At 45.5% G+C, this 24,095-nt stretch overlaps 2 protein-coding genes across 5 annotated transcripts in view; both read right to left on the bottom strand.

Annotated features, from left to right (window-relative positions):
- Positions 1-2,687: 2,687 nt before the first annotated feature.
- On the bottom strand, positions 2,688-12,598 carry LOC100543636 (ovoinhibitor). 3 transcript variants are annotated; one of them, XM_010719004.4, is made up of 17 exons: positions 12,494-12,598; positions 11,712-11,731; positions 10,768-10,904; positions 10,527-10,587; positions 10,127-10,260; positions 9,637-9,697; positions 8,633-8,772; positions 8,108-8,168; positions 7,322-7,458; positions 6,921-6,981; positions 5,747-5,880; positions 5,605-5,665; positions 5,414-5,488; positions 4,240-4,376; positions 3,787-3,847; positions 3,349-3,464; positions 2,688-2,880 (listed from the first exon to the last, which is right to left on the bottom strand). In XM_010719004.4, the coding sequence occupies exons 1-17, from the start codon at positions 12,546-12,548 to the stop codon at positions 2,835-2,837; spliced, it is 1,497 nt and encodes a 498-aa protein (XP_010717306.1). In that variant the 5' UTR covers positions 12,549-12,598; the 3' UTR covers positions 2,688-2,834. The 3 variants fall into 3 exon arrangements, with proteins under 3 accessions (XP_010717306.1, XP_010717309.1, XP_085092669.1); XM_010719007.4 differs by lacking the exon at positions 5,414-5,488 and having other exon boundaries at positions 8,633-8,769; positions 12,494-12,563; XM_085236543.1 differs by lacking the exons at positions 11,712-11,731; positions 12,494-12,598 and adding an exon at positions 11,003-11,029.
- A 4,573-nt stretch (positions 12,599-17,171) lies between these two features.
- LOC146543337 (serine protease inhibitor Kazal-type 5-like) overlaps positions 17,172-24,095 on the bottom strand; it is a 73,006-nt gene continuing 66,082 nt past the window's right edge. For both annotated transcript variants that reach the window (XM_085236550.1, XM_085236549.1), the window contains 5 exons: positions 23,652-23,733; positions 21,286-21,413; positions 20,860-20,923; positions 18,149-18,201; positions 17,172-17,691 (listed from right to left, as the gene is read on the bottom strand). In XM_085236550.1, the coding sequence (XP_085092676.1) occupies positions 18,196-18,201; positions 20,860-20,923; positions 21,286-21,413; positions 23,652-23,733 (280 nt within the window). In that variant the 3' untranslated portion in view covers positions 17,172-17,691; positions 18,149-18,195. The remainder of the gene's footprint in view (positions 17,692-18,148; positions 18,202-20,859; positions 20,924-21,285; positions 21,414-23,651; positions 23,734-24,095) is intronic.

The raw sequence follows: 24,095 nt of genomic DNA, 5'->3' as shown, positions 1-24,095 counted from the left end.
TTTCTCCTTCACTGCATCCTTACCAGAATCTGCACCTGCAACTCTTTTTGTTCATGAGAGAAGTGTTCTAAGAGTTCTCTGAACAGTGCTAAACCCCTGCCCTTGCAATCAATCCTTTAGTGCTTCTTCCCAAGTTACAAAATAAAAAAAAACAAAAACCTTATCTTGACAATTGAACGATCTACAAGAGCAACCTGTTCAATTTGAAACTGCTCAGGTTTTTGCTCCAGGTGAGCAAGAAAATCACCACTGTGCACCCAGGGAGCAATGAGAAGCAGACGGAACTGTACCAAAGCCCCCAGCGCTTTCATGCTGGAGAAGTTACCGGATAGATCTGCAGTCTGTCAAGCACCGAGCTCAGGAGATGATCTCCTGCCCAGAAACCTCTTTCCATCCATTTACAGCCAAGCCAGCATCCAGCCAAGCCAACTGTTCTGTAAAACCATCCTTCAGATCTCTTAGTGACACGATAGACCTTATATTGTTCTACCTCTCTCCCAAGCCACCAAAATTCAATGTTTCCTCTTGAACATGCTTATCTTCCCCTGGCCATTGCTTCTTCACCAACATGATACAAAGAGAAATCATTCAGCTCTCAGACCCACATTAAGTAACTCTGGATCAGCTGAAAAACAGCACTGCAGCACAGAAAAAAAAAGTTTTGTCCGTGAAAAATTGGCTGCCCTACTTTTATAGAATGATATTATTTCATGAAACACCCCTTGAGCCTGGGTGAATATTTAAATTCCAGTATCAGGCTTTTCCCATTTGTAGTGGTTTATTCCATTTTGTAGTTTTATATGAAACCTACTGGCAAATATTGCATGGAAACTGTGTCTAATGGCCACTTTGGCTTTTCCCCTGAATTGCCCAGACAACTTCTTTACTTTGTGCCTCTTTGAGTTCATGTTTGCCTTCAGTATCATCAGACTATGTGTTCCACAGAGCAGGATTTGGCACGCCTGCCCCCAGCTAATGTCATTGAGTAGGATCTTGATAGCTTTACTGAAAAGGCTGCAAAAGCCAATATGGGAGCTAAGCCCAAGCTAAAGTCTGCCAAAGCCACAAAAAGTTTATTCCAATCTTATCCCTAAGAATAATCAAGCAACAGTTAAACTAGATTAAAGCAGCCTGTGTTCTACAAAAACACCTGAAGAGCAAACGGCAAGAAGGTTATATAAACCAAAGGAACGTTTACATTAGGACACAGACTCATGAAAAGCACAATAAGCCATTGTTAGTTACAAATCATCTTGAAAAGTACATGCCAGCCAGAATCTAATAGCATGGAGGTGCTATGGTCCTGTTCTCTGATACAATACCAACTGTATCTCCAAGTTGGGAACATTTGCATTCAGCCTATTAATCTAGCCTCACAATTCAGCGAGTGACTTTTGAAACTGGTCCAAATAATTGTGTTTCTTTGGTAAACCACAATGGGACTGCTGTGGAGCTGGAGGTGGTGACTCTTCCTGCGCTGGCAGAAGCTGGAGGGTGGTCTCCAGGTCACACTACTTCCCTGTCACCCATATGGACACCGTGACAGCTATTGTATCACTGGGTACCTGGCTATTTGGCTGCAAGAATTAGCTAAAACAACCAACCGTCGAGCAGAACTGCTTTTCTATGATTTGCCATTCAATTAAAGTCAATCACAGGCAATCCCCTGAATCCTTTTCTTTCCCAAATAGCTTCAGAACATAGTGATTGCAGTGATTTAGCAGACCGGTCCCTACCACATGGGCAATTACAGCTCACAAGAAGCCAGGACTGAAGTTGTTCTGTTGCATTAATAGACTAAGACATATACTCTATACACAGACACTTCTGCTCTGCAACTCTGAAGGAAGCCTGGCATTCCCCTCCTGTATTTTATATCCTATACAGCATGTGCCATTGAGGTCACTGTCCAGTGGAGACAGGTTGGGATCACCTTTGTGACAGCAGTTGCTGCCCCTTCCATGGGGCAGGCTGCACAGGCAGCGGTGGCAGCAGAACAAGGACAAGGGGAATTCACAGGTAGGCAATGAGTTTTCCTTTCTAGCCAAATCTTTCTAGCAAGAAAACTTTCTTTGAGAGAGCAAACCATCCACCTCATCTTGGGAATTAAAGGACATAAGCTGCAGCATAGGAAGTTTCGCACGAATGTGCGTAAGAACTTCTTCACGGTGAGGTGACGGAGCACTGGAACAGGCTGCCCAGGGAGGTTGTGGAGTCTCCTTCTCTGGAGATATTCAAGTCTCGCCTGGACGCCTACCTGTGCGACCTGGTGTAGGGAACCTGCTTTGGCAGGGGGGTTGGTCTCGATGATCTCTAGAGGTCCCTTCCAACCCCTACAATTCTGTGATTCTGTGAATTACCCTGTGGGTGGGATGGGCCATGCTCTTGAGGCGAATGTCTCCCTGCACTGACTACAAAGAGGGAGCCCCTGCTCAGCTCGTACCAAGGTTTAGGAGAAAACTAATCCTGCCAAAATGACTGTGAAGACTAAGGAAATGCCTGAGAGTTCTAAGGGGATCCCAGGCCCCTTTTTGAAGCTAAAACAACACAGACACATGGCAAGAAGAACTTTACCCATATTGACTGTCAGAGCCAACATCAATAGAAGATCGGTGTGCACCACTGTGTACCATGTTGAGGAGGAGAAAGGGAAAAAGGTATGAAACATGACACTAAGGTAAGACAGATAAATGTTGCCAAGTGAGTTTATTCACCAAAGAAGTGTTTGGAGAGCTTAGAACACAAAACAAGCTGAAGGAAAACTGTTGGGGAATATTGGCCCATGAAGACCCGTGCAAGGCAGATTGTTTCTCACGCTGGACTCCAGTGCAGAGTTAACATTCGGTCATACTCACGAGGTTGAGAGTCCTATTGCTCTCCCTAGTGAAAAGAGAAGAAAGGATTAGACACAGAATAGACTTGGTGCTGCAGCCTTTTTCCTCTCCTTACTAGCCCAAATGTTGATAACATTGACAGAACAGTCTCAAAAGGCCAACTACTTCCTTTCATTATGAACATCAAAGGAAAGATGACAGGTTTCACACATTTTAAACACTCCAGCTAGTTTGGTGAAGTACTTTCCCCACACCCTGATGAGCTTGTGGAACAAAACTGTATGCTGGTGAAAATTAGCAAAACGTCTTTGAAGTTAAAACAGGAAGCCACGTACAGATTGGCAGAAGTGGGTGCTTTGCATTTTCTCTTAAAAAGCAACAAAACACCTCCTTGCACAAGTCATGGTGCATCAGAAATGTCTAGCACACACCCATAAAGAGTTAGTGAAAAACACCTTACAACATCAACCCTGCATTTGTAGCATTACAGGAAGGGTTTCGCTCCTATACTTACAGGTATGCGTTGCAGAAGACGCATCTGTTGCTGTAAGTCTTGCCATCAGAGCCACAGTGGGGTATGTATTCCATGGTGCAGATGGGAGAGACTTGCTGGATCCCTTGGCAATGTTCCTGCACACACAAGGAAGACATGAGTCTCTGCCTGGGAGCAAACAGTATTTCCCCAGCACAAAGAATGAAACTGGAAAATCACAGCCATAACCAACTCAGTTCCTCCTGGTGAGGGATGAGACCTCACACTATTCCTGTGCACTGCCATGTCCATTCCCATGGGATGGATGGCAGCTATTCTACAACCAATGCAACATTCCCAAAGGACCTCCCCAGGGCTGCACACCGCTCCCCCAGTTTTTGACGTGGAACAGAGGACAGTCCCCTATGACTGTAACAGTCATCAGATCCAGCTCTTTGTTCCCATCCTTTTCCCACTCACCTTTGTTATATCCTCTTCACATCTTCCATTCTTTCTCTTGCCAAGATTGGTCCGGTGCTCCCTGGAGGAAGGAGAGATGGACATTAGCAGAAACCCTTCCCATTCACAACCATGGTATAAGAGCACAACCTCCTTCCCATGTGGTACAAGGGACAATTTCAGATAACTTAGCTAAGCATTACCTGAGCAGCATTAGCAAGAACATGCCCTTAAGGACTAGGGATGCGTCTTTTGGAATAGTGCTTTCCCAGGCAGTGAACCCCTTTTCTGAGTCTTTGGGGGCAGTGGGCCTTGATAAATGCCCATCTCAAACACCAACCATGGCAACAGAGATAGGCAGACAGGACCCATGCAGCATGAGGTTTTTGACAGAGCCCTCACATTTATTCAGCACTCAGAGACGTGTCCAATCACAGCCATAATGGGTCCCACTACAGAAGAATGTGTACTTACAGGTTGTGAGCGCACAGCGTGCATTCGCTGGCATAGGTGACACCATTGGTAGCACAGACTGGATCGTAGATCATGGTGCAGGCCATCAGCTGCCTGCCATCCTTCAGTGTGGAGGTTCTGTACTTGCTGCAGTCAAGCTGGGAGACAAAGGCAGCAAATACTCTGTGTAAAGGAACTCAGATACAACCCCTGTTTACGCCTCTGCCTTTCAAGATCTGCCACAGGATGGATTATGGTTATGTATTGACTCATTCTTCATTGAAAACTATCAATTTTCTGTCACAGCCTCATGCTGGAGAAGACTGAATCAAAGCTTGAAGGTGCGTATCACTCATTCAGCTCTGCATTTATCATGATGCCCTTAGAGCTTGCTGAACCACTGGGATACTGCAAAATGCAGCTCGTAAATAATCTGCAAATCAAACTGGTGTGATTTATGCACTTCGTGCAAGAGAATCTCAATGTGACCAAGGAGTGTGTCACAGCCCACAAGAATTGAGGAGATGTGTTGACATGCCTTTTGTTGCAAGGGGCTGGTTCTGTGTGTTGCAATCAGCCAGAAGGACCGACAGCAGTTCAAAATGATTTATGCCATTTGAAGAACCGGCCTTGAGTTTTAGCTATCCCAGTTTCTCCAGTGTGAGCTCTTCCTCACTGATTTATGCATCTTGGTCTGAGCACAGAGCATACCCAGGAAACAAAGCAATGACATTTCATAGTCTGTTTGTATAGAAATGAAATATCTGACTCACAACGTTGACTCTATCACACACATGATAATGAGATGGCTTTGTTTTTCTATTCCCCAGTGAGTGTAAATAGTTTAGAGCAAGCCACATATAGTTTATCTGGTATTTTTACAAGATTCATTGTTGGTATACATTACAGTATATCACATTTACAATAGAAAAAGAGAGGGGCTTGAATCCTCTGATACATTAGGTATAAGCATCCAAAATGCAGGTAGTTTTCTAATCTTTGCAGAACATCCTTTTGCACAGCACAGGTATCCAGAAGGCACCAAGTACTTGGAGGTGCTCTATGTCCCTTTCTATACCGCCAGAACTGATCACTACACTCCCATGGCAGGTATGATAGACTGCTGTGGGAAAGAGATTTCTTCCTGTAATGCCTTAAATCATTTATGCTACCTGTCTCATAACTCATTCCTCACCTGTCCTCTTCTCTTTCTTTCCCTGACTGCATGCAGAAAATGCACAGCGTCCCTGCTGCCAGGGTTGATGTTTACCTGCAGGAAGGATGGCAGCAGGAGGACACAACACAGCATCACCAAAATCAGCCAGCGTTGTGCACGTTAGGCAATAAGCATCACCTCAAGCTCTTGTTTTCCTATCTCTCACTTACCTCAGGAACTTCCTCTGTGCACCTCCCATCATGCTTTTTGGCAACGCTGGTTCCTAATTCACTGGAAGAGAGAGAAAACGGAGTTGACAAAGCTCGACAAGCAGCTGTGGTGATACATGAGTGGGTGACCCGCAGGGCTTACATGTTGTGGGCACACAGAGCACAGTCGTTGCTGTAGGTGACACCATCAGTGCCACAGACCTCCTGCAGGATGAAGGGGCAGGCGGCAACGGCTTCACCGTTCCTACTGTTGCCCAGGTATTGGGTGCAGTCAAGCTGGGGAGAAAACAGAACGATTCTAAGTCAGCTGCTGGGAGCTGGGAGACAGACTGCCTCTCGAGCCACAGGAAAATCAGGGTTGATATCAGTTTAGTCTCCCATTATAAATGAATTGTAGTTGGGTTGGTACTGTTTGCTAACAAAGGGAACGCAAAGGAATAGCAGACAGAAAGATAATCTTCCTTATGTAGTGTATGCTCAAGTTTCAAAACAAGCATTATTCAAAAGAATTTGATATTAGGAGCTTGGCATTACGTCCGGTTTGACATTAGGTCATGCCTGACTTAACTAAGCCTTAGATTTTGTTTCTGCATTTTCAAAAAGAGCAACAGGAAACTGTCCCACCAGCTTCTGCTGCAAAAATCTTCACAGTGTTTTAAAACAATTCCAATACTTGAGGATAAATAAGCAAGTATCTACTGACAGCACTGGAAGTCAGTCTACACTAGTGAAGCTTCTGACACTTCACAATTGTTTTGCATACCTTCCCCTGTGTAGCATCTCTTATTACCCACATTCCCCACACAGTCCAAGAGCAAATTATAGCAAAGACAGCATTATAACAGTGTGTCTTTACTACAGAAAAGATACAGCATTCCCTTGAGATGCACAAAGTTATTTTCAGTGTTTTAGAGCTGCTCTGCATAAGCAGAATAAATGTGCCTAGATATTATCAGCACATATTGTTACCGTGCATGTTTATAGAGCTATTTCTGTATGCATTCTTGTGAGCAGCCTTTTCTTGGCTGACCACGGTATGAAAATTTTTTAACCTGTCTGCTGCAATGGAAATCCCAGCACTGAATGAGTACACAGGCATCTAACACAGCTTCTGCTCTTCCTCTCCTACTGTGCTAAAATGGGCTGTGCTGTTCTGGGCTGCTTCTGACATTTCCCTCCAGAGACCTGCAGTATTGGAACACTTTGTTACCCAAGTCCTGGCCCATTCCCCTTCTCTGTGGCCTGAAGGGACAGACCCTGCTTAGCAACCTCTGCACCCACGTGGCACGTACAGAGACAGCACTCATCTGACTTACCGGGGTGCTATGCTCCTTGCATCTTCCATCATGGCTTTTCTTAACCTCAGTACCATGTTGTCTGAAAGGGAGAGGCTGTCATTAAGGAGTGTGATTCCTAAGCAGGAACAGACTTCTCAGGTCTACTTGTAGCAGACCCATTCTCTTTTTCCTCTGCACAAATGCCACAGCCCTCATAGGATGCTTAGCTGTTAGCTGGCTCTCCCACAGCTCCCTGAGGAGCACATCAGGAAAGGAAACTGAGGTGACAGAGCTCAAGGAGGTTGAAAGAAAAACAGAGGGAGACGTATAGACATGCTGTTATCAAAAAAAAAAAAAAGAAGAAGAAGGGTGGGGGGAAGCCATCTGAAGTACTAACATGGCTAGTCGCTACAAAAGGAAGCCTTGTATGCTGTACTTACACATTATGGGCACAAATGCCACACTCGTTGTCATAAGTAAATCCATCTGTGCCACAGACTGGGAGCAGAATCCTTGGGCAGCGCACCAGGAGTTTGCCACCATTGATTCTTCTTGTTGGGTATTGATCACAGTCAATCTGCAAGAAGTAGGAGTGTCAGTCAGAAAAGTCCTTGTTCTCAAAGACAAACCCTAGCATTGCCTCCTGCTGCTCTCCATGTCTTCTATGCTGGGATGCTGAAACAACACTGGTGCTACACTTCAGTTCTCTCAAAGTCAGTCTGACTCAGCTCTGCAGAAACTCTCTCATGCCCAGGAGGCGATACATGGCACTGTATAATCTGTGAGATGCCAAATCACCTGGGCAAACAGCTCAGGCAATCCCAAATGCCACTGAGCTTCACTTCTGAACCAAAGGGGTCACAACCTACTGAAACAGTTTGCAAGATATGGCAAAAAAGCAAAAAATAAAATTAAAAAAAAAAAAAAAAGATAAAGGTATATCATCTCCTTTTCATTCTGCACTATAGAATCAAACAAAAGAAGGCAAAAAAATAGTAAAGGACTTTACTGGCAACACATTTAGAGATCATCCTTAAAAGAAGACCTAAGTTCTTCCTGACCAACTTCTACATTGTTTGTGTGTTGGATACACGTTGGCACATCCCAAAAGACAGGTGCAGAGAGCTAGGCTTCAAGCCAGCTCATTTGCAGAATAGATGTGTCCTCAGAAAATAGTTCAGTGGGTTGAGGCAAGGGGAGAAATACACCTTATGTTGTATACTCACATCAGGAATCTCCTGCCTGCATTTCCCATTGTGCTTCTTGCTGACATGGGTCCTCTGCTCTCTGAAAGAGGGAGATAAAGTTGAGTAAGTAGACGCTTTAACTCTTGGTTTAAACACTTGCATGCAGAATGAACCAGACGTAGCCTAAAGCAGATACCTAACAAACTAGGGCTTCAGCCTCTCTGCGTGATTGTATTGATATAGCTACATTACTCTGCTCGTTAACAAGCTTGTCACGTCTTCTCATGTTATTTAAAGCAACATTCTGAACTATTCCTTTCTCTGCTCAGTCACTGCCCAGCCCACGGACTAATCCAAGGAGCTGTGTTCTGAATCTTGCAGATTTCCCCTCACCATCAGGAAGAAGGCATCAGAAGAAAACTCAGTAAAAACAAAACAAAAAAAAATATCCAGTTTTTAAGAGACTTGAAGAAGCAGGAATAAGCAGCAGTGTAAAAGGAAAGCTCCCAGCATGGCAAAGTGTTGCTGGCTACTTTGGAGGAGTGGGGTACGAGCAGCACTTACGCATTGTGGGCGCAGATCCCGCATTCGTTGTCATAGGTGAAACCATCTGTGCCACAAACCGGGCTCAGGATCCTTGGACAGGCTACTAATGTTCTGCCATCCTTAGAGACTGTGGATGGGTACTTAGTGCAGTCAACCTGCTGAAATAAGGAGAATAAGCCCTCCCACAGCCTATGCTACGTGGGAAAAGTCAGTGTAACACTTTTCCAGTCTGTATTCCAGGCTTCCTAGTTTTTGTGACAGGGCAAAGCCCTGGTACACTTAACTGATTTGTCTATCAGAAACAGGCTTTCGGAATACTACCCTAATTCTCTAGGAGACAAGAAATAGGACCTCTCTTAGAGAACGAAGCCTTCAGGCAGAGAAACATGCACAGACTTTTCAGTCCTTTTCTCTTCAACACAACGCTCTTGAGTTAGGTAGGAAATATTTTTCAACAGCTGGAAATCTGATTAATACTGTTTTGGTTTGTGTTGGTTTTTCTCCTTCCTTCTCCAGTGCTGTGATTTCTTAATAATTCAGATTCCCTGCAGTTAAGCATGGCAGTTGAAGTGATAAAGAAGGAATCTGTTGGAAAATGGACTCCCTGCATCCCAGAATTTTTGTGCTGAAATATATAAGCTTTTCTTCCTGAGGCACTGGACTCTTACCCCAGTATAAATATACAATAAGCTATACCTTATAAATATGTATGCTTGGTGCTCTTCTGAATCTCACTATATCTAACAAAACTACCAGCACTAGAATTTTGAATGCTTGTTACAAAGGGTGGAAATGCTTGTCACCTCCAGAGAGAAACCTGCCAATCTGCACAGCACAATGCAAGGAAAATCTGGGGCCTCTTCCTTTGCGACTTTGTTTCAAAAGCCACCCTCACCAGGCAGGAAGGAAGAGCGTGGATCCGGATCCCTGGCCAGCCCTGTCATACATTTTCTTAGGTAAATCAATGGGATTCTCTCTAGTAACAGCCCTAGGAGATGGATTTTTATTTCTATTACACTTACTGAGCCAATCTCCAGCTTGCATTCTCCATCATGCAGTTTGGAAACGTTGGTGTGATGTTCTCTGAAAGAAAGAGCTGTTTTGATTAGGAAGCCTTGAGAAAAACCTGAGATACTAGAGCAAGAAAGCAAGGTCCCACCCATCATGTAAGGCACGACTGAGTGGTCTGGATGTAGCCCCCAGGTGGTAGCAACCTCTTGTGAGCAGAAAATGCACGGTATTTCCATATCACACAGCACTGAGCAACACTTTGATCTATCCATGCCTCTGCTGTGGGGTGTCCTCTCTCTTTTTTGTGATTCACTTCATGGCTACAGACTGAGAATGGGGAAGAAATCTGCAGCTGGCTGGAGAATTACAAGTAGCCAGCTTCAAAGAGTCCCACAGTAATATCTACCCTAAAAAAGACTTAGAAAGTGTTTTACATAAGTGTTTCCAAGAGACTTAGCTATCTCTAATTAGCCAGAAAGATGTTCTACAGAAAAGACTTACGCATTATAGGCGCAAATCCCGCATTCGTTGTCATAAGTGAAGCTATCTGAGCCACAGACTGGTTTCAGAATCCTTGGGCAGGCTACCATGACGTTACCATCTCTTACAACTTGGCGGTATCGAGTGCAATCAATCTGCAAGGAGAGCAGGAATGGGAAAATAAATAAGTAAACAAGTAACAGGCTGAGCAGAGAGCTGTGGGTGCCCCATCCCTGGAGGTGCCCAATGCTGATTTGATTGGAGCCTGATCTGGTGGGGAGCAGCCAGCCCAGGGCAGGGGGTTAGAGCCCAATGATTCGTAAGGTCCCTTCCAACCTCATCTGTTCTTTGAGTCTATGAAATAAAATTAAGTCTTTACGGGCTCCAACGGAGCAAGACTTTGTCTTACTGTTGGACTTACCGTAATGTGCTTTGGCCTGCACTCTCCATCATATTCCTTCTCCACGTTTGCACTGTGCTCCCTAGAAGAAAGCAGACCTGTGTCAGAGGTTGCAGAGAGCAGCCACCACCCCCTGGCTGGAGGTCAGCACCCTGGTGCTAACTCACACACTCCTCTGCACAGCCCACATTTTGGGAGCAGCGCTGTCGCCCTCACCTCATTTCTCCTGCCCTGCAGCTCCCCTGGACTTCACAAAGCTCACCTGTTGTAGAGGCAGATCCCACACTCGTTGCTGTACGTGGAGCCATCTGTCCCACAGACAGGCTTCAAGTTCCTCGGGCAGGCTACCCAGCTCGTCCCATCCTTGCCGATGCCACTGGCATACAGACTGCAATCAACCTGTGGAAGCAGCACAACATCAGCCCTAGGCTCAGCTCCCACAGTGAAAGACAGCCTGGCAACCTCCTGCCACCCACAGCTCCAGCCGGGACAAACACCTGAGGTATCATTTGGAATCAGCTCAGGCAGTCAGGAGATGGGAATCTTCAGATCACACTTTCCTGCAGGGGACTGGGGGAGGCACGACATGGAGGAAGGAGAGCTGTGGGTAAGACAGTTCCTAACGAAGGCAGCTGGTAATTGGGAGCCTGGCCATGCTCCACAGCCGCTCAACTCAAAATCTGATCTTTTCCAATCACGCTGCAGTCTCTGGTGATTTGCAGGAATCTCATAACTGCGTGGGAAGAACCTGCAGACAAATGCACCGTACAGACCCTGCTGTTTTCCTCGCTTTGATATGGGTATAGGCAGGAACACTGTACTGCATGTCTTACTGTATAGAAAAAGATACCAGAATCATGGTCTTTGATGCTTCCAAGCTTATCATCTTAAGACAGCTTTCCTCTCAAGGAGGTAACTACTGCCCCTTGACTTGGACTAACTCAATTATATGCAAAAGTTAACATAATAGGATAATTCTTTCTTTTTTCATTTTAGTTCATGAACGGAAAATAGTATAAATGGGGTGTGTTTTACTTTTTCGTGACTTGGCAATATCATTCAATCGTGCACTGGCAAGTATTATTTGAGCAACCAGGCTTTCATTAGATTAATCCACTTGCTCATCAGGTAATTATATACTGTTCTTATTTGACCAGAAGCCTGGAATAGAAAAGAATAAACAGAAAAAAAAAATCTGTAACTCACCTCAATTCCAAAGGTAATATCTAAAAGAAAAGTAGAGACAGAAAATAAATACATATTAATAATACGCAGAGATGACATATACAAATCTTTTCATGAAGCAGTTACATTTAGAGACTGTCATTGATTGGCTTATTGGGTTTAAGAAAATGCTATTTTACATTATGCCAGAGATGTATGTTCATAAAATGAATCAGAGGTTATTAAATGAAGTTTCATTGCACTTTTGGTAGGAGGCCACGTGTGTTAGCCAGTTCCTAAGATGCTCCAGGGAAGAAATGTAGGTATTTTCAAGCCTGCACTGAGTTCAAACACTTCTGCAAGATTTTGTATTTGACTTCCAAGAGCTCAGACATGCACATTTCAGATGACTGTTGACCACTAGCACTGTCCTTCCCACAACAAACTTCTCAGTTACCAGGAACAGCACAGAAAATTTATAGATGATGCAAAATGCAGCGTTTGTATTGCTTACACGGACACAGATGCCATTTCACAAAGCTTTGCTTCGCTGCTGTACTCAGTGCTTCCATATGCAAATTCCTGCCCTGCACTAGCACTGCTCCCTCAGCAATTTGCTCCTATAAACCACGATGAAAACAGTTGCCTGTATAAGGTTTGCTGAAACCTGGATCTTGCAGTCTGGTGTTTCGCTGTGCTCTCAGAAAGAACATTCCTTCATGGAACAACTTCTCTAACACATTGCTACACACAAATACTCTCACAGATAGCCTAGTCTCTGGTCTAGCTATAGTCACCTATGCGGTATAGCAGGAAACACTCACCTGCAAAGCAGCAGAGGGCCAGAGCCACCTGTACAAACTGCTTGGCAGTCCTCATTGCAGAGCGACTCGTGCCCACACAACCTGCTTGCTCTCGAAGTGGGAGAGGAAGGGCAGAGGTAACAGCAGGAATATATAGCATGTTGTCATATCAAATGGTCCCACCTTGTGATGTAACACCCAATCTGTCATCAAGACGGGAAGCCAAAACGTATTTACCCAGCTCAGGGTTTCTAGCTAATGATTGACGTGGGCACAATTGCCAGGAAGGGGCCTTTTGTGTGTCTTGAGGGGAGCCAGGGAACAAGGAGCGTGCCATGGCCCCTCTGCTCCCGGGTTTGCCCCAGCATGCTGCAGCTCTCATTTGCCCCGTGGCTGGTGACACGCAATTCAGTCTTCCTCCTCCTCTGCAGTTTTAACTGAGCTCTGAACTGATAGCCGAAGCCCTCATTATTTAACCTCACAATGTGGTTTTGTGCTCCTCACCACTGCATTTCATCTCAGCTTGAGCCCAGGCAATCACAGCCTAGAAGGTCACCCCATTCTCTGTGGGAGAAATCCTGCTCTTCTGCTGTTCAAAAAAAAACCAACAGCAGCAATCTGCTCTGTGTGTCTGCTTTTTGTGCATTAATGCAAGGAACAAAAATATGAAGTTTGGTCCTCAGATCCACCTTTCTGCCTGTTCTCTGGTAACTCCAGAGGTATCCCACCTGCTCCTTTGTGGTACACTTCCACATACCCCATAACCTCATCCTGACCTCCCTTGCCAAGCCTAGGTGACACCACCCCACAGGGCAACAGGTCAAATGTTTTTGCTGCCTGGGTAGACTAGATCTACTGTATTTCCTTTATCTAGGAAGTCAGCCAACTTTGAAAAGATTGATATTAGCCCATGCGTGATTACCTTCCAAGCAAGTTTACTGTGCACATTAATCATTCCTTTGTACTTCACGTCTTCAATTTTCTTCAAACATCTCCCGAAGGGTTTGCCCAGTACTAAAGTAGCATAGCTTGGATGGGTCCTAAATGAGTTTTTCTCCTTAAGTAGATTTTTGTAAATTGTAAAAAAAAACAAAACAGTTTTCTCAATCAGAATCCTAACTTTGCCAAGTTTTAATCTTTCATATTCTGTACTCACTAATCAAAACCCCTATTTGCAGATCTACTTTCAGTGTGATTTAAACAGAGTGAGCTCAGGTTGAATCATACCACGTTTATTTTCTAAAAGAAGTACATCTCCAACACCCCTCGCACTTGAAAAGCAAACTAACAATAACATGATTTTTGGGATTACTTAATGGAAAACTCTATTTGCTCTCACATCCAGTAGCTCTGCTAATATTAGTACTTTGCAGTATGCATCCACAGAGTTAAAATCTCCCCAGATATCAACATTTCCAACTAGAGAGGTCTCTATTCACATACTGTGTCTGATATTCAGCTCTGATATCTCCTGCGTTGTTCCTTATCTCAATATCATCAAATGTCAAGGACTTCAAACCTTTGGATCAACATAGCTCTCAACTACAAGGACCTCTATTCATTCTGATTACAATATCCATCTCTCTGTGCCTATTGCAGCCAAGACTATCATCAATTAGTGCTTCCTGGCAGAGGAAAATGTGTCTTGACAGCTTAATTGCCAGACTCTGTAAAACCTGTCATGGTCAAGAAAATTCCTGCCAATGTCCACAAAGATGACACCTGAATCTTATCAGCAAGGAGACAGTATTTGCAAACTAAATCTGCAGTTAAGATAGATTGACTCAGCATGTTCTATCAAGATCACAGCAATTGTCTTCCAGCTAAGTTATTAAATTCAAGGAATGTTTGCTATAGGATACAGATTAAAGGAACAGAACAGCAAACACCTGTCAGTAATGTAGGGAAGGAACTGACATCTAGAAAATATCGCTGCAGCTGTAGCTATGCCTTTGCTAAGACAAACAGCACTGGTCTTGGGGTCTCTGCATAACGCACAAGCAGCCCCATGCTGCAGCCCTGCAGGCAAGCTGGCTGCTCTGTGCAATTAGGAATTAGGAAGAGCTTTTTCCATCAGCTGTCTGTCCATCTCATCCTCTTTGCTCATTTTCACTTTGCCAGCAGCGTTAGCCTGTGCTAACACCACAGTGTTTCTTTCCGGCCCTTCAGCATCAAGGTAAACTGTGAATTTTCATGAGGTTTTGTATCTTGCAGTTGGTTGTATTGACATCTTACTGCCTTCAGTGACCTACTCAAAAAGAGTCTCATACCTTCATGCTGGGGAAGTACTGTAGACCTCTTCCAGCTCTTTGTCATGTACTGCAGTCCTGGTTGGAGGGCTGCTTAGCAAGAAGTCTCCTGCAGAGGGCTGAAGAAGGGCAGGTCCCAAATCTTGGACAAGAGCTCTGTGTATCAGGGAGACTTGTAGGGCAGGGAAATGTACCAAAAGGTACTAAATAGGAGCCCTAAAAACCTGAGAGAAAAGCCTGTTCATCAGACTCCAAGTATAAATCAGATGGGTCACAGAACTGAACCTGTGATAATCCAGGGAGATAAGGCTGAAACCCTCAGGGATCCGTATGCTGTGGTTGCTTGGAAGGGTTCAGCATCCTAGGGATGTATGGACAGCCACGAGACAGCTCTGCAGCAGACACAAAGGGTCCTCCTACACAAACAGTGCAAGGCTCCTGCAGAAGCAGTACCACAGCATCACGCTGTCATACAATCATCGCTTTCCACATCGCCCTGCAGCATGCACAGACTGCTGCTGTGTTGGCCATGGGAGTTGGTGGGCAGAGCTGCTAGACTACAGGGATTGGGAAATAGCAAGGGAGTACAAGGTCTGCAAAGGGTTTTGCCAGAATCAACAGTCCTCAGAGCACCATTTGCATGCCCCTAAGGATTGCATAAGTACCTGACACCTTTTATGCAAAAAAGCAGGAGGCTCAAGGCCCCTGCAGGGAGCAGTTGAGCTCAAAACCCAGCTGTGCTTGGGAGAAGTTGAAGAAACGCTGTGAGAAGCAGAAGATTTGTGAGAGGCCTGGAGGCTGCCAATTCGTAACACCAGTCCTGCAAAGCCTTAGAAAACACTGTGAGCCACATGGGGTCAGTGGGTCTTGGCAGAAGAAACACCTGTAATAAAGCGCAATTTACAGCAAACTGAAGACTTCCCAGAGTGCTGATACCTTTCCAGATTCATACAGGACTGCTATGGTCTCTTTACAGTGTTAAAGGGCACCACAAAGAGTAAGCAAGAGCAAAACAGAGGACAGGATAATATTTGGAGCACCTCTTGATCTTTTTGCCTCCTCTTCTTAGGAACCCCATGGAAATAACACATTGCATCGCTCACACGGAGCCCTACCTGGAGGTCAGCTGCAGGTCAGCTGCTTACAGCACTGCTGGGGACAGACATCGCCTGCAAGCCACCGGATAAACTGCAAAAAGAGGCCCAACAAGAGGAAGGAATGATGGAAGGCAGCAGTGGGTAAACCTGCTAAAAGGAAGGAGTTAGCATTGCTACCTATGGTAGGCTCACTAACTACTGCACAGGCAGCTTTAGCAAGTCACTGTTGTGTGCCTTCTTAGCAGTTTTGTAATCTGATTAATAAACCCTTATGCCAGCTATGATTTCTGTGGATAATTTCTGCTGGTAGCAGGAGAAATTCAGAAGGTGCTCAAATCCAGCAAAAGAGGCTACTAGGGCACCCTCCTCATCAGTCCATTGGTTTTGGAGGACAATTAATGCAGGTTTTATGGGTGATTATTTCAAAATCTAAATGCTCGAAATCACTACAAGTTATAATAGCGCTCTCAAGTGCGCCGATTTTCATTTGCAAGAACTTATTTTAAGCCTCAAATTGCGTACTGCTTTTACAAAAATCACGTAGAGGTCCTTGCACACAATTTTAGCTGGAATCAGCGAGCAGACATCATTAGTGAACATTTTTACCATCTGATATTCATCCTCCTCAGAAGGTATAAATAACATTCAAGGATTCACCCGCTCAAAGGCAGAGGAATCTTGCATCCCTAAAAACAGCTAAATTGGACCCAACTGGTGACTTCTGCCATGCATAACTGTGAGGTGGGATTTTCCATAGAAATAAGCAGCAATAACGTATTTCTAAACCACAGTGTTTGCACACATTAAAAAAAAATCAGCACACAAAATATTAATCTTGTGTCAAAGCCTGCTGATAATCAAACCGTAGACAGATAAATGTGATACATGCGGAAGTACTTTATGAGAGTAAAAATCGATTTTCATTAGCTGCATTAAGAAAAAAAAGATCGCGATAACTTAATTGAAAAGAAAAAAAATCAATATCTGTGGAGGGAGCCAAATTAATTGGCATTGAATGAAATTCTGCCAAAACCTGAAAGTCACTCCGGCCTTATCTACAACAGAGAGTATTTGCAGATCAGGTCACAACTAAAGTGGACTCAAACACTGTACGTTCACTCAAGGTCTTCTGGAAATGTCCTGCAATAAAGTTTATACAAATAAGAACATATTTGCTTTAAGTAACAGCCATAAACGAAAGAACAGGAAATACACACGGCCCATCGGGTATTGGCTGGAAGAGGCCATGACTGCAACAGTTAAACGTCCTGCACTCCAGGATTGGTGCGTAGGAACAGGATTCCATCTGTGGGCTCTCTAATGCAAACTAATTAAAATCTCCAAACAACTCTCTGAGGTAGGTAAGCATCTTTTAATGTCCATTTTTACAGGCAAGAGAAAAGGGCTGAAGGGAAACAAAGAGATACACCCAAGGCCCTACAGCGAGTCAGAGAACCCAACGGCTGGTCCCTGCTAACAGAACCCAGACCACATTCTTCTTGTCTGTGCCTGACATTCTTCACTTGGGTTTGGTGCTTAGTGCTCAAGGGACGCGTGGCGAGCAGCCAGACCGGGGACTCACACGTCCCTCCTGCGAGGCTCAGTGAAGAAAAGCGACAGGACGCTGTGGAGTTATCTTTATTGTAGAAACATGCTAAGACACAGCGAGGTGGCAGAGCCCGAGCCGAGCAGCGACTACAACAACATGCGTGGGGCCAACGTGGGAAGCCACCACTGGGTCCCCACAGCCCTTCACCCTCCACCTGAGCAAGGACAGGCCTGTTGGCTGCAGAAGGAGATGAAGGTGGATCCAACAGCACTGGGAACTCAGCAGCTTCCCTGGTGCTTGACATCAGATCTTCCTTTACTTGTCCTAGAGAAACAGGGGGCAGATGGTTTATTACTATAATTCCAAAAGGCAAGTGACATAGAAGAACCACAAGGAAAGCTCAAAGCTAGGTTGCTTTGGGCCACCTCCACCTCCTTGTGATAGGGGATTGCAGTACTCTGCTCTGCCAGCATCCTTTCCCTCTGCAGAGGTATCTGAGGGGAAAAGGAATGGGCAAGGCCCACCCTGGTAGAGATGAAGACTTCATGATATTTGCATATCCCAATGGGTTCAGCCCCCTCAGCAGGGGCTTCCCTTCACCCTGCTACTTCTGCAGAAGACACACACCCCATCCTCGTGCTGTGGCAATAGGGAAGGGTGTGTCGCAGAGCCCTTTGCCCCAGACATACCCCACAGCCTGCCCAGGCAAGGTTTGACACCCAAACCCTTGTGAAATGTGGACAAGCTGTCCAAGAGGGAGCAAATCACCGCACCACTGTACCTTTGGTCACAGCTGATCCCTGGTATTTGCTGGCAGTCTGAATTCCATTATTTCTGGAAAGAAAGAGCAAAATATAAGTCTATCCACAAGCACAATCACTGTTGTTATGCTGGCAGAGCATGAGGACCTAGATGACAGCCCTTTTGGGCAGCTCAGTGGCCATGGGAACCAGCTGGGATGCAGAGTGGCACCAGGGCAGTGGATGGGTCACTGCCAGCCTCAGAAAACAGACAAATTTCAGCCTGGATCTACGTGCTTTCCAAAACCAATATCTAGCTGGAAAAGGTCCTGGTTTGTTGTTTGTTTTGTTTTTTTTTTCTTTCCTTTTCCCCTTCTTCTACATTCTTAAGAAAGGCAAGACAAAAAGAGCACTGTAAGAAAATGGCCTTGCCCATAGAAATCTAGGAGTTTTCTGTTCTTTAGAAAACAGATTAAAAAGGAGAAACTGGATATTCTTTTTTCTGCCTGACCTGTTAACTAACATGGACAGACTGGTGTCTATCGCACAAGAGATCTGTGAAAAAACATCTGAACAAAAAGAGAAACTGCAAAAAAAAAAAAAAAAAAAAAAAAAACCAGCACTGAAAGTGAAACATTTTGGAAAGACCCACCATTAATACAGCTGTATGTCACAGCATGAAGGACACAGTGGCCAGCTGCCTTGTTAAAAATAAAAATAAAAATTGAAACCCTGGACTCTGCTACATTCATCAGCAGTAAAGCAGAACAGGATCAGAGTTGGCTGGTTGTGGCACAGACCTCACACAGGCAGCAGGGGCCCGGCTGCCAGCCAGCCCCAGGGCTCTCTCTGCAGGAAGGTTTTCCACCACATCAGTGCATGCTGTCCAGACACACCCTTTAATGGCAGATTTCTCTCCAGCCAGACTTCTCCTGTCTCTTCCTACAGCCATCCCTCCCTGATGGCAATCCGGCTGCTGTTAGGGAAGGACTGCTACAAAGTGTTGTAAATCCAGGAGGAGCTTTGCTAGCAGGAATGGTTGCAGGCTCTGAGCTTGGACACACATTTGGTCAGGCGGCACAGCATTACCGTGGCTAATTTCAAAACACAACTCAGGGACAAACTACACTTTTGGGCAGCAAAATTTTTCCAAGATTCAAGTCTTTGGGCCTTCGCATCTTTGTTCTGCACATTGCAACAGCCTAAAACCATTTCTGATGCCAAAGGCACTATGCTCTCCTGCCTGGGCCTTCAGAAGGATGCATTAAGCTGAATGTTAGCATGAATTTCAGTGGCAGAAAATAACTCTGATCAGTACATTGTTCATAAGCTTCCAACTGAGAAAAAAGGGAAGTCTTTGATGGACACAAGGGGTTTGCTAAGGAAATGGGCTTCCATAAATTTCCAATCTGATTCGTTAGGTGACACAATATACATAAAGAAAGAAATAATAAGTCTTTGTTTGGAGGGGTGTTTTTGTGGAGGATTTTCCCCAGTGGAAAAATCTTATCACTTCCCCTTTAATTGCTTCCAGCTCTCCTTGGAATAGCTACAAATTGTCTGACTTCTAGTGTTATGGCATATTCCTCTAATTGCAGAGACCCAAGAGCTGTAACATCTTGGTAAAACACAAAATGGTGAGGAATCCCAGCCCAGGCACAACTGAGGGAATCCTGTCTTGTTTTCAGTTGCCATGGTACACCCAATCTTGTCTGTCTCCTGCAGCGTGAGCACAGCCACCAACAGGTATGCATAGTCCCTCCACTCCCAGCATACATGAACCAGCAATGGCTCCATCACACCAAAGAACAAGACACACAGACCTCCACAGCATGATCACAAGCAAAACTGTTTTTCTCTGCACTTTTTCTTCAGCTTTAAACAGTGTTGAGAGCACTCTGGTACTTCACAGAGTAGAGGAAGAGGAATGGGAATGCCTCGTTTCTAAAGTTTTGGGTTTGGGTGGGTATCCTGGCAATGAGCAGAGGAGAGTAAAAGCCCTATGATGGTAATTTTGCTCTAAAGCTTTTCAACAGGCAATAGTTTTTACCTACAGACACTGTCAGCAAATTCATATTCAGAAGCCATATCTCGATTGAAAAAAATAAACTTCCACAACTTCTCCATTTAGCTGATTTGATATTTTGATTCATTCCAGGTTTGGAATGGGAGTAAACGTCAGTGTTTCCCTGGGGATGAATATTCAGTTTCTCAGCAGTCCATGCCAACACTGAGGTCAGTCCCATATACCCAAGACACACAAATTAGGACACCCTGGCTCCAAATCAAAGCTCTGGATGCTGCTGAGCTGCCATGAGTGGGAAGACAAAGCACCACTGACAAATCTTTGACTCATCTACTATAGGAGAATCACACAAGATTCAAGACCTTTCCCAAAAGAATGCCACTTAGGGAATATATTTCCTTCCCAACCAAATCCCTGGATATCATTCGGGAAAATAGGTCCTTATGATTTATACAATTGCAGTCTTTTTTGGCCTCACCAAAATCCCAGGAGAAAAGCCACGTGTTTTCCCAGACATGTCACTCTCCTACCATACAGTCTGGATAAAACATGGAAATTATGTCTCAAAATGACTTAAATCTGAGTCTGAAGTGTGCTTACACATGTAGACTACATGCACCCTGCTAACAGGGCTCTGATGATCCCACCATAGATACAGGATCCAGGCTGGGACTCCAGCACACGCCCAGAACAAAAAACAGGATGCCATAGCAGGGAGGCACTTACCATTTCAGGGACAGTCTTTCGGCATTCACCTCGATAGTTTACCGTGATGTAAACTGATGCTCTCCTGCAAAGGGAGGACAAGACATTGCTTATTCACTTCCAGTGCCACAACTCTCTGACATCATCACGGTGGTCCTCTGTGGGCTCCTTGAAGCTTTAATACTACTTCCAGTTTGATGGCATTTATTACTCCCCAAACAATCCTATGATTGGGCAGAAAGGGAATAAGGGACTCTGGAAAGTTGTGTATCTTAATTAGCTGTCATCAGATTAATCTCAGACATTTGATCTATGTTTGCTTAACAGCGAGGCACCAAGGACACACTTGATAGTGAGTCATGATATATCAAAACAAACACTGTGCTGCAAAAGACACTCGGGAACGGTGGATGGCCCTGTATTACTGAAATCTCTCCGCCTACTCACATGGCAGCTGAACACAAGTCACATTCATTTTTGTATGTTTTCCCATCAGTGCCACAGACGGGTTGTGAGGATTCGCTGCAGAAAATCCTTCCACCCTTTACCCCGTGCAGAATTCGATCACAGTCCAGCTGAAGAGAGAAAGAAATCACATTTGGTGCTGGTTCTCTTGCAAGACCCTCCTACACACAACTTAAAGGGCTCACAAACCAGGCACTGCCCTGAGCCCCTCTGCCCTGCAGCACATCCATCACACCTTCAGCAAAGAGATAACAACTCCTGCTGGGCCAACCAGCCACGATCTGGGGACAAAGCCACCCTGACCCCACTTCCAGGCACAGACCCACTCATCTGATCCACCCTGACATCTCAGTCCAGGGCACATTTACTTCTCCTTGCAAATCCACAAGAATACAAGAAACGTCTGCTACCTGTCCCTAGTCCTTTATCAGGGCTTTCATGCCTGTTGCTTCTGCAAGACACTTGGCAGAAATGAAGGGAAAACCTCAACAATCAAGTCCAGCCGCCCAAGGGCAGCCCGACACGCAGCACGACTTGACACCCACGGAATGAAGAGATGCAAACATGTATGAATAGCTCTAATTAAGCGTGCCCTCTTGTTTCTTCTCGAGCATGACAGCAGGAGCATCTAGGCATCGATTTTCCTACAAAGCAGACGTGGCACAGCTAGAAGGAGGAACAAGACTCCTCATGATTAGATTGTCACCCTGCAAGCACACTGGCACAGATGCCTGCAGAGTCATGGCGAGTTTCAGACAGCAGAGGTCGGAGATCCTACAGCCCTCTCTCTTCTTCAGCCTCACTGCCCACCTCTGCTGAAGGTGGGCACCAAAGGCTGGAAAAAAAAAAAAAAAAAAAAAAAGATGCAGAGACAAAAAGGAGTGAATTTTGTGTTCCCATCCCCTTCTCCAGGTCCTATAAAAGGTGTTGCAATGACTGCAAATGGTGCAATCGGAGAAGAGCTGCAGGCAGGACATTTTGCCTCCTGTCCCACCGGGAGAAACAGCATTCAGCACAAAGCAATGGCTCATCGCTTTGCTGGGGTCAGCAGCACTATGGGGTTGAAAGCACCGTGGAGAAGAAAGGTTTCCCAGCTGGGCAACGTGGGGGGTTCAGCGGCACAGGGTGCTGCAGTAACACCCTCTGTTTAAACATCACTTGCTAATTTCATTAATGTGCTGCTTCCTCCCTCATCTGGGTAATTAACGATGACATGAAGACACACAGTGCTGACCTTTGCAGTTCCCTGCCAGATGCCTTCCCACACACCAGACATCGCTGCCCATGGTGTGACCCACACGTGTGCAACCACCGCCACACCAGCAGTCCCCCACAGTCCTCAGAGTGACTGCTGCCTCTCCTTCAGGACAGCATCTCCCTGGGACAGAGCTCACGGGTGGCCCTGGAATGAGGAGAGGGGCCAGTTTGCTCTCTGAATCACCCCTCGTGAGTCAGGCTGATCAGCATCCACTCCTTCACCGGAGCTATCAGGAAATACCACTAAGCCCTGAAGCAGACTGGCATTATTATGTCTAATGCTTCCTCTGGAATGCATTAAAACTGCCCTACCTGAACCGCCTCCCAGGTTTTTCTATTCTAATATCATTTTTCTAGGAGCAGTCAGTGACAGAGACTTCAGAGAGAGTTAAGGCAGTCTGCAGTCAGGTCCCTCCAGCCCCACAGAAAGGCATTTCCTATCCCTTCCAAAATGGTACCTAAATTGCTGTATGGACTATAAGTGGCAAGTCATTTTTTTTAATCATCGTAGCTCTTGGCAACACCCTGTGACAGCAAGATCCACAGGTTAGTCATCCTTTTTATAGTAACTTATTTTCTCCTATTAGTTTCATAATTTCTACTTTAGCTTTGTTAAAAATAACAAATTTTCTTCTTGTGGAGATGGAGAGAGCATACACCCTCTTCTCCTTCCCACATGATTCCACATACAGTCGTTATCTATTGCTCAGTGTGCCCTCCCCCACTACTCCCTCTCCCCTCCTCTTGTCAGCCCTCCAGTCAGCCCCAGCACCCTGCTCTGGCCATGGTCTTTGACCCAACATCTCAGCATTCAAAAAGGGCCATCACCATCACCTCCTGGAGGATGTTCTCCCATACCTGACTTCTACAATGAGCCAACTCCAGCAGCAGCACTGGCTTCAGAGACTCCCATTTGGACACATCCAGCCTCACTCCTTTTTGATGCCAGGGGACAGCATCAGGGTGTAGACTCTGCCACCCACTTAAACCCCTCCAAGGATACAGGTCCCATTGTGAGGCTAGATATTGACAACAGAAACTGGGGCAGCTGCTGGGAAAGGCTGTGCCTGACCCGTGGGAGCTGGGCATACCGGCTGGTAGGTGTTGGTGCCTCCTCTCTGTCCCTGGCGGCCAGGTGCTGGGCTGCAGTCCTGAGCCAAGTTTCCTTGTGGGCTGGCAGGGAGAGAAAGCACAGATGTCATGGCACCGCCACAGGTGTGCAGATGCACTTAGCCACATCATCACCCCAGGGTGGAATTAAACTGCACTAAGGTGTATTGCCATTATTTGGCACCTTGTTTTTCAACAGGGCATTTGGCTTGCCATGGGATGGAGGCACTTCCTGCAACAGGACCTTTGAGTCTTCAGGGGTGGTCAGCAACCAGAAACCTGGTCCCTGAATATGCCACAGCCATTGCTGCTACGGAGATCTTTGCACTGCTGGCAGTGCTGGCTGGGGGCAGATGAATGGGCTGCACCAGCAAAAAGCAGGAAGATTAAGAGAGTTCCTCAAGGCTTAGACAACACAGCAACTG

The sequence above is a fragment of the Meleagris gallopavo genome, chromosome 15 (assembly GCF_905368555.1).
Source record: "Meleagris gallopavo chromosome 15, MGAL_WU_HG_1.1, whole genome shotgun sequence".
NCBI lineage: Eukaryota > Metazoa > Chordata > Aves > Galliformes > Phasianidae > Meleagris > Meleagris gallopavo.
This window is presented reverse-complemented; position numbering and strand designations above follow the sequence as displayed.

What these genes read in the sequence shown, in the direction of transcription:
- LOC100543636 (XM_010719004.4), bottom strand. Translation starts at nt 12,548, where the DNA reads ATGAGGACTGCCAAGCAGTTTGTACAGGTGGCTCTGGCCCTCTGCTGC. An exon ending in GCTCTGTGTGCCCACAACAT is followed by an intron (nt 5,666 to 5,746) that starts GTAAGCCCTGCG and finishes TCTCTCTTCCAG; the next exon opens with TGAATTAGGAACCAGCGTTG. An exon ending in GTGAAGAGGATATAACAAAG is followed by an intron (nt 3,465 to 3,786) that starts GTGAGTGGGAAA and finishes TTGTGTGTGCAG; the next exon opens with GAACATTGCCAAGGGATCCA.